Source organism: Rhinolophus ferrumequinum, chromosome 25 (genome assembly GCF_004115265.2).
Source record: "Rhinolophus ferrumequinum isolate MPI-CBG mRhiFer1 chromosome 25, mRhiFer1_v1.p, whole genome shotgun sequence".
NCBI lineage: Eukaryota > Metazoa > Chordata > Mammalia > Chiroptera > Rhinolophidae > Rhinolophus > Rhinolophus ferrumequinum.
Genome location: NC_046308.1, coordinates 14,165,215 through 14,178,009, shown reverse-complemented (window position 1 = coordinate 14,178,009; position 12,795 = coordinate 14,165,215). Strand labels below are relative to the sequence as shown.

The window sequence follows — 12,795 nt, the reverse complement described above, 5'->3', positions numbered from 1 at the left end:
ATAACTTTGGCTAACTATGTGGCTTTACTTTGCAGTGTATTTGCACTGCTTCTAAATCTCTAGATGTATTTGAAGGACTGACTTGCACAAGCCCTGACCTTGGGAAGCAGGAGCAGATGCTGCTGGTTGTGTGGGAAAATGGCTAGTTGGGAGGCTGTAGATTTAACCCATTCCACTTCACGGGTGAACATTTTCATGGTATGGCACCTTTCGGTTATCTATGCGACAAGGAAATCTCTTAAGATAACAGATCTTTAGATAACCAGGAAACTAAGAATCCTCTGAATGCCAAAAGCAAAATAATAATAATAATAAAAAAAACCCCTCATCTAGAATGTTTTCTCTTTAAATTGTACATTGGTCCATCTGTTACTTTTTTTTTTTTTAAGGAGGGCGCAACTCACAGTGGCCCTTACAGGGATTGAACCGGCAACCTTGGTGTTATCAACACCACGCTCTAACCAACTGAGCTAACCAGCTACCTCCCATCTGTTACTTTTTAAAAGACAACTTCAGGAGTTAGTGGGAAAAGTCTTAGCGCCACCCTAGCCATTATTTTTCTGTGTTTCTCTAAATGCCAAACTTTTATTTACTTGAATGAGAGTCTCCTTCCATCTAGTTCTGCAGGGAAGGTCTTGCTAGTGGTTACTAAAGTGTGTCAAGACTTTTCTGAATTTAATCACTATCATTTCCCTGCATGTTTCAGCAGGTATATATAGAGATGAGTTGTCTTCCATTTATTTAGCAAAAATGGTAAGAAAAACTTTTTTAAAAAACAGACACAAAATGATGTACCACTAATATGTAACTCTGAAAGTTTTCCTAGAACAGAGATTTTTAAATAAAATTCCAAATAAATTTGAATAAAGCAGCAGTTGGCAAATCATCATATGCTCGATGATTAGAGTAAAACTTGTGTTTTCACAATTCTGAACATTGTAGAACTAGCTCTTGCATGCTTGTAGAGAAAACCATTTTGATTTAGCAATAGATATTCACATGCTAACTGTCCTTATGAAAATGTCATTAAGTGACCCAATTCTGTGTCAACAGGGTCATTGTGCCAAAGAGTCTTCTATTAATGACAAGAATGACTGGAAAACCATTTCCAATGCTTTTTCTGCCATCGATTTTACTGAACGTGACCTTGAGGTACGGGTCCTGAGGGCAGAACTGCTCATAAGGTCTGGGATCGAGACAACAATCCTGCTTTCTTGGTGGTTGCATACTAGGGTTACCAGCTTCAGCAAATAAAAACACAGGACACATGCTTGCATTTTAATTTCAGATAAGCAATGACTAATTTTTTAGTATAACCATGTCCCAAACATTGCACAGGACTAACTTACACTAAAAAAATCAATCCTCGATAACTTGAAAATCAGTCATCGATAATTTGAAAGTGTTAACTGGGCCCTCTGCATTTTTTCTGGCATCTCTAACTTTTCCCAGTGTTGTGTGGAAGGAGGAGGGGATGTTTCTTCTTCCCAATCAAGTCCACTCTCAAATATTCAGATCTCATAGGATCTCATGGATAATGAATTCTCATAGAGTTGTTATTTATTCGCACTTCTGTTTTTGAACAGCCTGGCAGGAATTGTAGTGTTTGTAAACATTGTTTTTACATCGTTTTGTCTTTTTATTTTGATTGTTAAACTATTGATCTTTCAAGGACCAGAATATAATTCAAATATATGTATCAGGGACCGTGGCATTTGAACATTAAATGGCTTACTGAGTGGGGGGATATCAAAATAGAAGTGTCCTGTCCTGGAGATCCAGTAAGGCGTCTCCCCACTTTCTGCGGAGGCTCTTTCGCCCCCTTGCCTTTAATACCCGCAGTGGACAAGATGCCCATTTCTGGGAAAGGAAGACAGTTCGGTTCTGTAAGCTTAGGGTTGGAAGTGGGAAGAAGAGGGCGGTTTTCCTTCGGGGGTCTCCTTGTCTTCTCTGATGACATTGATCGATTAGGCAGCTGCCGTCTTCTCTCCCTGTCCTCACCACTTCCCACGTTCCTAGAATCTCTTTGGAATTATTGCCAGTGTCCTACACCTGGGGAACATTTGTTTTGGAGTGAACCACCAGGGCTGTGCCACCATACCAGTCACCCACGAGATCAAATGGATCGCCAAGGTGATGTTCTCCTTCAGAGGTGGAAAGGTGGGAGAGGGGAGTGAGGCAGCTGGGTGCCCATGTCCCAGATGGCTGACACCGTGGCTGGTACTGGTTAGGAGGCGTAACGAGTGTAGGGCCGGGTGAGGGCGTGGGTAAAAGCCAGTTAGTTGGTTGAAAGAGCTAATGTGGTCTGTTTTACATAAAAGCACAGGGCAGAGAACCCTGGGCCTGAAAACTCTGCAAACTCTTTATAAGCTAGTAAGTAACATCAGGTCACTGAATAGCTTTTTGGTTTCCATTTATTCAGCTCTTGGGGGTCCCACCATCGGTCCTTCTGGAAGCTCTCACCCATAGAAAGATTGAAACCCAAACTGAAGAGGTAAATGGATCTAGTGGAAATGTGCCTGCCCCCCACTGCTTCTGTTAGCAGGATGGTGGCCCCCAGGGGCGTGGGAAAATCCCCAAACCCTGCCCACCAGGCCCTGCGTAGGCCAGCTCCTGCCAGCATCTCCTGCTTTCACTTCCCCATCCCACGCCATCACCAGCTTTCCATGCCTCACACTAACCATGCCTTCCCTCCACAGGGTCTTTGTTTCCCTCTGCTGAGACTCTTCTCTATGTTCCATCTCGTTGACTCCTCCTCAGTTCCCAGGGGTACTTCCACAAGGAACCTTCCCTGCTCCCCCCAACCCTACCTTACAGCACCATATGTACCTCCTTCAGCACTTATCACTCTCAGCTTGACAACATGATTCTTTTTTCTGTGACTTATTGAATGTCCTGCCACCCGCCTCCCCCAAGTGTGAGCCCAGCCCACAAAAGACTGGAACTGTTTGTTTGGTCCTGGCTGTATCTCGTTCGCCCACCACAGTGCCTGGTACTCAAGAATAGCTACTCCGTGCACGTGTACAGGTGCGGGTAGCATCTTCCCCCAGCACGTATCCTTCACGTATCCTTCATCATTAAAGGCTCATTTGAAAACTTGGGGCTTTTTTTTTTTTTAACCTCTGTAATGATGCACCTGTCATTCTTCTCAGGTGCTATGCCCATTGACGCTAGAACTCTCCGTCTTCGCTAGAGATGCAATGGCGAAGGCGGTTTATGGACGAACATTCACTTGGCTGGTCAACAAAATTAATTCCTCCATAGTGAATAAGGTTAGTCCACATGTTGGATGACTTGCTCTGACTAACATGGTCGTATTGTAGAATCAGCATCCATACTCTAAACAATTTGTGAGAATTGACGGTAAGCTCCTGCTGGGCAGGGACCGTTCTTTGCACACGGATGTTTCCAGCACCCAGCACACAGTAGGCTCACAAAAATGCACGCTGGAGATTTTTGCAGTGTGTCCCAAAGGAGGGGACGCACAGCTTTCGAAGTATGCCAGATGGCTTTACGTGTACACAGCAATGTTTTTTATTTTAACAGTAGCATATGTTTCATGTGTATCAGAAAAAATGCGACAACTCCTTTGAACTCACCCTATGGTCACATTTCCTCGGGAAGTGGGATTATTTAAATAAAAAAGGGAATTTATTCAAAGGTAGAAATTAAGGAAATGCTAAGAAGGGGCGAGGTACGTGGAGGTGGTGAAACTCATGGAGGTAGGATGCACAGGACAGCTTTGGGAGGCATTAACGCAGTGCAGACATCCCTCGGAGAGATTGCAGGCGTGGTTCCAGACAACCGCAATAAAGCGAGTCTGTACTCTTTTGGCTGGTGGAGGACCTTGCCTTTCGTTTGTAAAAATGCAACACCTGTGAGGCCTAATAAAGCAAAGCACAATAAAACGAGGTGGGCCTGTACACCATTCAGGATGTTCAATTGTGTCCCCTTTTTGAAAAAGAGGTATATTTATTCTCTGTGAATAGCCATCCTTGCCTGACAGCAATTGGTCTTCTATTTAAAGTTCATACCACCTGTCTTCCCTCCTGGATAAACATCTCCTTGACCGTCTATAGGTCTTTTTTTCCCCTTCTTCTTCTTTGGATTGAATATGGGCTTGGGAAGCTGAGGCAGGTTGAAGTAAGGAAGTGAGTCAGAAGGGGACAGTCTCACTGCTCAGGTGATGGATGTGGAAGCTGGCATGGATGGGATATGTGAAAGCTGCAGGCAGGGGGACTGGGCTGGGGACGTTGTTTCTTCTGTGAGCCATTGTTGGAAAGAGAAGGCATGAGCTTTCTAGCCACGTCCCAGATTTGGGTTTTGAGTGTCACACAGTAAAAGAGCTAACAGTGAGCAGTGTGTGTTATTTTGACTAGGAGTTCACCAAGAAAACTGTGATTGGATTGCTGGATATCTATGGCTTTGAAGTTTTTGACAAGAATGGGTGAGTTTGTCCATTTGTCATTATCTGTTAGTCCTTTGTTCTTCTTTAAGGTCTCAGTCTGGTTTAAGGCATCTCTGATGTTATTGGAATTGATTTTCCTGTCCCCAGAAATTCTCCAGGTTTGCATAGCCCCTAATTCATAGATTTTCCTAGAAGTAGAATAACCATAAAAAAAATGCAAATGTCTTTTAGCTTGACTCATGTGATCTATTTTGTAAATTATTTGATTAATGAGGACTTCATTTTTTCTATATTAAAAACCATCTTTGAAAACAGTAAATACAATTTTTTTAACAATTGGTCTATTCGCATAGCTTTAGTTACTTAAATCTTTTGCATCTCTAGTTTTGAACAGTTCTGTATAAATTACTGCAATGAAAAACTCCAGCAACTGTTAATTGAGAGCACCCTAAAAGCGGAACAGGCAGAATATGAAATGGAAGGTATAGAGGTAAACATTTTAATGTTTTCTCCTCATTTGATTTCTTAATGTAGCAAAAGACATTCACTTGAGAAACGTTGATAGTTTTTCCTGATTAGTACTAAGAATTATTTTTCCCTCCTTCTCTGCTTATTTCCTGGGAAATTATTTTAATATTCAGAAAGTATTATTTTGTTAATGTCAGAGATAAACAGATTTTGAAAAAGAATGTTGGAAAATCAATTAAAAAGAAATCTGTTTTATGCTCATTATGAGGAGTGAGCAAACGATATGATGAATGTTTAAATAAAAAAAATGATTGCAATAAAAGGCACATGGCCATTAATGCCCCTCAAAATACTCCCCCTCGCTTCAAACACACTTACCCCATCATTCTTGCCACTTTCTGAAGCAGTTCTGGAAGTCCTCTTTCGTGAGTGTCTTTAGTTGTGCTGTCGTGGCTGCCTCGCTATCCTGAATCAGGCTGCCTCCCTTTCCTGAATCATTTTGACTTTGGGGCAGAGCCAGAAGTCACACGGTGCCAGATCCAGTGAATAAGGTGGGTGAGAACATACTGTAATGTTTTTATTTGACAGAAAGTGACGTATACTTGAAGTGATGTGTGAAACAGAGCATTGTCATAATGGAGGATGACTTAGGGCACACTTTAAAACACACCTTCTCTCAACCATAGCTCACACCCGACTGACTGTACCAAACAAGTTGAAACTTGTCACACACTGTTACTAAGATTCGATGCACTGCTTCCCTGTATTGAAGATCCCTGCCTTTCCGTTGGATGGCACGCGGCAGCAGCATTCACCATATTTGTTGATCACAACGAAAAGTCTTCGTGTCACACATCGCTTCTGGTAGGGCAATTTCTGTCAAATAAAAACATTACAGTGTGTCCTCATCCACCTTATTCGCTGGATCTGGCACTGTGAGACTTCTGGCTCTGCCCCAAAGTCAAAATGATTCAGGACATCGAGGCACCCATGACGACGCAACTAAAGACACTCATGAAAGAGGACTTCCAGAAGTGGCAAGAACGATGGGATAAGTGTGTTTGAAGCAACGAGGAGTACTTGAGGGGGATTAATGGCAATGTGACTTTTACTGTAATCGTGGTGTTTTTTTTTTTAATTTAAACATTCACCGTGTTTTTTGATCTCACTTCGTAAATCCTTGGAGAATTCTTTCCTCTTTGTCATTTCAGTGGGAGCCAATTCACTATTTCAACAACAAGATCATCTGTGATTTGGTAGAAGAGAGACACAAAGGAATCATTTCCATTCTGGTGAGAAAGTTAATATTGACTGCGAGCCCCCTCACACCATGTTTACAATACATGGAAGAACTTTCCCCCAGCTTACAAGGCTCCAGACTGGAATCCACCAGCTGATTGAAACATACAAGTTGAGGTTTTTTGCTGAATTCTTGCTCAGAGCTTTGGCTGAGCTTTCCCCTCTCATCTCAATCCACAGACCTAAATTATAGTCCATTTGGAGATAGCAAGGAAAGACCTTTGAAATGAGCGCATACATATCTGTCTTCCATAGACATGGAAGGATGAGCCAGAAAATTGGGGACCTGGTTTAGGAAGGTGTTTGGTGGCAGTTGGGGAGGGGCTGCTTTCATGCTTACCACTGAGCAGGAAGCCAAAAAACGTAAAGGAAGGCCTTCCAAAGAACATCCACTGAGTCTGAGTTGAGGCTTCTTGGCGTGGGCCTGTGGCCTTGTTTGGAACTGTCGTGACTTCTGAGAACACTAATGTCCTTGAATCCACAGTTGTTCCAGTTCAAATATCAATTTTTAAAGTAAACCCTAAGGGCCAAATGAGAAATGGTTTCCTTGCCTTGCTTTTCATTTGGGATCATCTGCACCACGGTTTGCCTCCTAAATGAAAATAACTGGTCCCTTTTTTTCTCCTGCCCTGCCCCAACCACCCCACCTAACTGCTGTGTGAACCCAGCATGCTAAAGCACAGCCAGACATTAATGGATGGTGACTGTAGTTGCCAGGAACACGGATAGCACCTGGTTTCAAAGCCCAGCCTCATTGCTTGCTAGCTGTGCAACCTTAGACAGGGATCTTAACCTCTCTGAGCTCCAATTTCTTTATCTTTAAATGAGTACAGAAATAACAGCACTTACCTCAGAGAGGAGCTGTAAGGTCAAATTAAGTGAGATAAGACATGCAGAGGGCTTATAGCGATGCCTAGTCCGTAGTAAATATTCAGACTCAATTCATTCAACAAATACTCATCAAATGCCAGGATTGTGCCCTATGCTTTGGGACAACGCAATGGACAAAACAGATCAAAACCCCTGCACTCAGAGATTTGAAACTCGAGCATGAAGAGACTGACAACAGAGGTTAATGGGCAAAATATGTTGATTGTGCAATGGAGAAAAAAGAGATTAGATGTGCTGGGGAGGGGTCTCCATTTTAGGTAAGATGGTCTAGGAAGGACTCACTGAGAAAGTGACATTTGAGCAATGACCTGAAGGAGGTGAAGTCACAGGCCTTGTGGACGTTGGGGAATTGTGTTCCAGGGAGCAAGGATTGACATTAAGCTCGCACGTATACATTCAATGTTCATGTGAATTGCTAGGCCAGTATTTTAAAATATTTTGGTAATAAATACTTGTCTCCATTTGGTTTTCCATAGATGAGACCAGAAATCATAGAAATACTACTTTATAGGCGTTGTCTCACCAATCTTAATCCAGGTTTTTTGTTTTTGTGGTTGTTTTTTGAATACATATATATGTGTATATATATGTATATGTATATATATATGTATATTTAATTATAGTTGCATTCAATATTATTCAACTTCAGCTTAGGTATAGAGCGTGGTGGTCAGACATCTACACAGTCCATGAAGTTGTTGTTTTTGTTTTAATAAAAGCTACAGTGTTGATTGATTCATCCTTAATTAAGATGGTCAATTATAGTTTGTCACTGTCAAAGACCCAAAATAGGAAATAGAAAGGCACAGCTTGAGGAATATGAAAGGTTAGACTCAAGTGGTTTTATAAGTTGCTTTCCATGAAAGCTTTGTTCCTGGTAAAGGGCATTTGTTCTTGGCCAGCAACGAGTAGTTAAGAAACAATGAGGTGTAGTTTTACGTTAGCTGGTCATGGAAGCTGTGGAGTGTCCTCGGGAAGACTTTGGAAATGTACGTCAGATGGGTGGGAGAGTTCACTTTTCATAGAGTATCCAACCTCTCTGGTACCATGGTCCCCTTATCAAATCTGAAAAGCTGAGCACATGTGATGGATTAGTCACCGTACCCTGAAATGTTCACCTGAACTTGTATGAGATGACGGTATTTTCGTCCAGTACATTCTGCCACAGGTGGTGAAAGCATTTAAACTTGGAATTGATGGAGTGTGGTGCTAGGGATTGAGGCTTCCCTTTCTCTCTCTCTCTCTCTCTCTCTCTCTCTCTCTCTCTCTCTCTCTCTCTCTCTCTCTCTCTCTCTCTCAGTGTCAGGTGTACAAAACAATGTAATAGTTAGACATTTACTCCCCTTACAAAGTGATAACACCCTTCCCCCAGCCTACTGCCTTTCTGACATCATATATAGCTGTTACAATTCCATTGGTTCTATTCCATATACAGTACATATCTCTTTTTCTTTTGAAGGATGAAGAATGCATTCGTCCTGGTCCTGCTACAGACTTGAGTTTCCTTGAGAAATTGGAGGAGAAAGTGGGCAAGCACGCACACTTCCGAACGTATGTATCTCATTTGACAAGTTGTTCCATGGAGGAAGATCACTGTATATCCATCCATTTTCTTGGGGCAGAGCTCCCCAAGAGTACATAATGAGGCACCAAATCATATACAGCAAATCCTTGAATAATGCCATTTTGTTATATCACTGATAAGATGCTATAGGAGCTTAACTCTTGTTTACTCTTGTTTACATAGAGTAAACTCTTGTTTATGGCAAAACTCTTGAACTCTTGTTTCAATTAGCCTGTGGCAAAATTGATTTCATTATATGATGTTTTGCCGTAGTTCCAAGAACCTATTGGCGATGTAAAACGAGGACTTACTACTGTATATGCATACCTTTTGTTAGTGAAAAATCAAACTGAAATGAATTCCAAGTCAAATTTTTAAAAGATTTTGTATCTTGCTTTTTTCACGGTCATTTCATATTGCACATGTCCACATGCATGAGATGGTCTTTTTTAAAAAAATTCAAGTATAAAATACATAGAGTGACATGTGAAGAAGATCGGAAGCGTACAACCCAATGGATTTTTATATTGGTGTGTATCCAGATAACCACCACACAGATCCAAACATAGAGCATGTACAGCATTCCAGAAAATCAACTAGAAATTTCACTTAGTCTTTGAGACGAGTAGAACATTTAAGAGCGTATGCTCTGGAGTCAGAAAGCCCTGTTTTTGAATCCCAGCTCAGCCACTCATTAGACACAGGACCTTGGGCAAGCCACACTTCTGCATCTGAGCTTCCTCTTCTACAAGATCGGGGGGATATTAACATACCTACCACATACCATTGTAAATGACATATAAATCACCTACTGCAATGTTTGGCCATAGAAAGGGTTCGATAAATGTAGTGGCTTTATCAAACCTGTTGTAGAATATTGAAAGGGTAAGTAAATGGAATTGGATAAGTAAATGAATCAAGAATGAAAACATAAATTGTGGTGTATTCACAAATGGAATAAAGTACGGCCATTAGAATATAACAGTAGAACTCCATGCAGTGATGCGGGTAAATCACATACATGTAAACAAGAGAAATCGTTGAGCTGTATATACACTTGGGGTATGTATGCTGTCATTATATATGTATATACATTTCAAGAAAAAGTTATTGAAAATTATGAATCACCAGAATCTGAAAAATATTTAATGGGCATTTTAGTCTCGACATCGTAAGAATATAAAGTAGTAAAATTATTTCTTAGTTATCACCTGGAAAAATGGAAATTACTTCATTGTACAAATAAATATGATTCTGTGGTTCACGTACGTTTTTTTATTCCTCGGAGCTTAGGAGAAGGAAGGGTGTAACTTGAGGGAGACCTTGACCTATAGCCAGACGAAATAGGCAGCAAGGCTTCCTGGCAGCTGCTGTATGTGGTTAGATTTCAGTGCTGGCCTTCAGTAGGTTATCATGGTCTTAAACACCTTGTCGAAAATCTCTCTCTTTTGGTTTTATATATCAGTGCATTTTGTTACTGTAAAGTAGGAAGGTTCAGCTCATGTCTATTTTTCGTCTTTCTGTAGCCGGAGGCTGGCGGGTCCAAAGGGCCGAAAGAGGATTGGCTTGATGGAGTTCCAACTCTTCCACTACGCGGGAGTGGTCACATACTGCACCAAAGGTGAGTGCCCTGGGGGCACAGGTCTCACCATGCAGGTGCCTCTGTGTCCACTGAAAAAATGCTGCCCATCCATCTCAGATGTTCCCTAGCACCACATGCAAGCGTGCCATCTGAAAGGTCTTTTTAAATGTATTTACTATGTGTGTGTGTATCCCTTTGAGATAATTCACATATATGTCACCCATTTAAAGTGTACAATTCAACAGTTTTTAGTATATTCACTATATAGTAGTGCAATCATCAACACAGTCAATTTTAGACCCTTTCATCACCCCAAAGAGAAACCCTACACACGTTAGCAGTCACTCCCCATTTTCTCCCAACCTCATCCCCTACAGCCCTAGGCAACAAACCAATCTACTTTGTCTCTATAGATTTGCCTATTCTGGATATTCTTTATAAATGGAAACATACAGTATGTGATCTTTCGTGTCTGACTTCTTTCACTTCGCCTGTTTTCAAGATTCATCCATGGTGTCATTGCTTTTTGTTGCCAAATAATATTCCACTGTGTGGATAGACCACATTGTGTTTATCCGCTCATCAGTTGACGGGCATTTAGGTTGTTGACACTTTTTTGCTGTTATGAATAATGCTGCTATGAACGTGCCTGTGTATGTTTTTATGTGGGGCATACCAGGTTTGACAATTAAGTTCACAAACTTGTTGTGACAATGTTCCTAACCTTTTTTGAAATCAGAGGGATTATTCATTATGAATTTGTACCAACTGGACAAACAGTTAACCAAGTTTACTATTTGGAAGTGATGAAAAGGCTACATAAAAAAGTTAGACGACCTGAACTTTTCACCAACAATTCATGGCTCTTGCATCACAACAATGCACCAGCTCACACGGCACTGTCTGTGAGGGAGTTTTTAGCCAGTAAACAAATAACTGTATTGGAACACCCTCCCTACTCACCTGATCTGGCCCCCAATGACTTCTTTCTTTACCCGAAGATAAAGGAAATATTGAAAGGAAGATATTTTGATGACATTCAGGACGTCAGGGGTAATACGACGACAGCTCTGATGGCCATTCCAGAAAAAGAGTTCCAAAATTGCTTTGAAGGGTGGACTAGGCGCTGGCGTCGGTGCATAGCTTCCCAAGGGGAGTACTTGGAAGGTGACCGTAGTGATATTCAGCAATGAGGTATGTAGCACTTTTTCTAGGATGAGTTCGCCAACTTAATTGTCAAACCATGGATGTTTCCATTTCTCTTGTGGAATTGCTGGTTGTATGGTAACTCTGTGCTGAACCTCTTGAGAATCTGGCAGATTATTTCCAAAGCGGTTGTACCAGTTTACATTCCCGCCAGCAGAGTATGAGATTTCCAGCTTCTCTGCATCCCTGTATTGTCTATTGATTCCAGCCATCCTAGTGGGTCTGACATGGTATTTTGATCTGCATTTCCCTACTAACTAATAATGCTGAACATCTTTTCATGTGTTTATTGGCATTTTTATATCTTCCTTGGAGAATCTTCTATTCAGATCCTTTGCCCATTAAAAAACATTTTTTTTATTGAGTTGTAAGAGTTCTTTATAAATACTAGATACAAGTCCCTTATCAGCTATATGATTTGCAAATATTTTCACCAATCTGTGGTTTGTCTTTTCTCTTTCTTGATGGTTCCCTTTGAAGCATAGAATTTCTTCATTTTTATGAAGTTTACTTTACCTTTTTCTACTTAATATAATGTTTTCAAAGTTCATGTATGTTGTTACTCCTTTTTTATTACCAAGTAGTATTCCATTGCATGGATACACCACATTTTATCTATCCATTCATTAATTGATAGGCATTTGGGTGGTTTACACATTTTGGCTACTATGAAGAATGCTGCTATGAGCATTTTCTTTCAAAATATTTTAAAAACATTTTCTTTGTCACTTCTGATTTCGGTTCTTATTTAGAAATCAGTTTATGTCTCTAAGAATCTTTAAAAAGAAATATAACATGTAATAGGTTTTTTTCCCTTAAAAAAAGAGGGGTATAAAACAGAAAAATTTTAAACAGGACAAATCTTTCTAGTCATATAATCTATTGATTTTTGTTTAAAGATAAAAGTAATACACGTGTAAGGTTAAAAATTGCTGACAGCAGAGAATAGCACAAAAAGAAAATAGCACAAAAAGAAAATTGAAAGCCCCTTGTACTCTTAGTCTCTTCCGAAGTAACCACAAGAACCAACAATTTCTTGTTATTTTGTGTTTTCTATTTTGCTTTTTAAAATGAATGAATATTGGAGATCATCTGGATTCCAAATAACATTAATTGAGCACTTATCTGGGCCAGGCACTGTCCCAAGTGCTTTAGCTCTGTCTGCTGTTCACTACAACCTCACAAAACCTGCTGAGGTGGGGAGCATTATTATCCCCCTTTTAACCTATGAGGCAACTGAGCTCAGAGAAGTTAAGTAACTTGCCCAAGTTCACACAGCTAGTAAGGGGCAGAGCTGGGGTGCCGACTCAGGTCTTTTGCTTCCAGATCTGCATCCGCTCTCCAGATACAGATTCTACCACATTTCTTTTGAAAAGC

At 40.7% G+C, this 12,795-nt stretch overlaps 1 protein-coding gene across 1 annotated transcript in view; it reads left to right on the top strand.

Annotated features, from left to right (window-relative positions):
• The window catches only part of MYO1H (myosin IH), a 71,747-nt gene that overhangs the window by 32,988 nt on the left and 25,964 nt on the right, over window positions 1-12,795 (top strand). Inside the window, exons 7-15 of the mRNA XM_033098051.1 lie at window positions 1,054-1,152; window positions 2,020-2,133; window positions 2,423-2,494; window positions 3,153-3,272; window positions 4,380-4,447; window positions 4,793-4,898; window positions 6,088-6,168; window positions 8,526-8,617; window positions 10,157-10,251. Of these exons, the coding sequence (XP_032953942.1) occupies window positions 1,054-1,152; window positions 2,020-2,133; window positions 2,423-2,494; window positions 3,153-3,272; window positions 4,380-4,447; window positions 4,793-4,898; window positions 6,088-6,168; window positions 8,526-8,617; window positions 10,157-10,251 (847 nt within the window). The remainder of the gene's footprint in view (window positions 1-1,053; window positions 1,153-2,019; window positions 2,134-2,422; window positions 2,495-3,152; window positions 3,273-4,379; window positions 4,448-4,792; window positions 4,899-6,087; window positions 6,169-8,525; window positions 8,618-10,156; window positions 10,252-12,795) is intronic.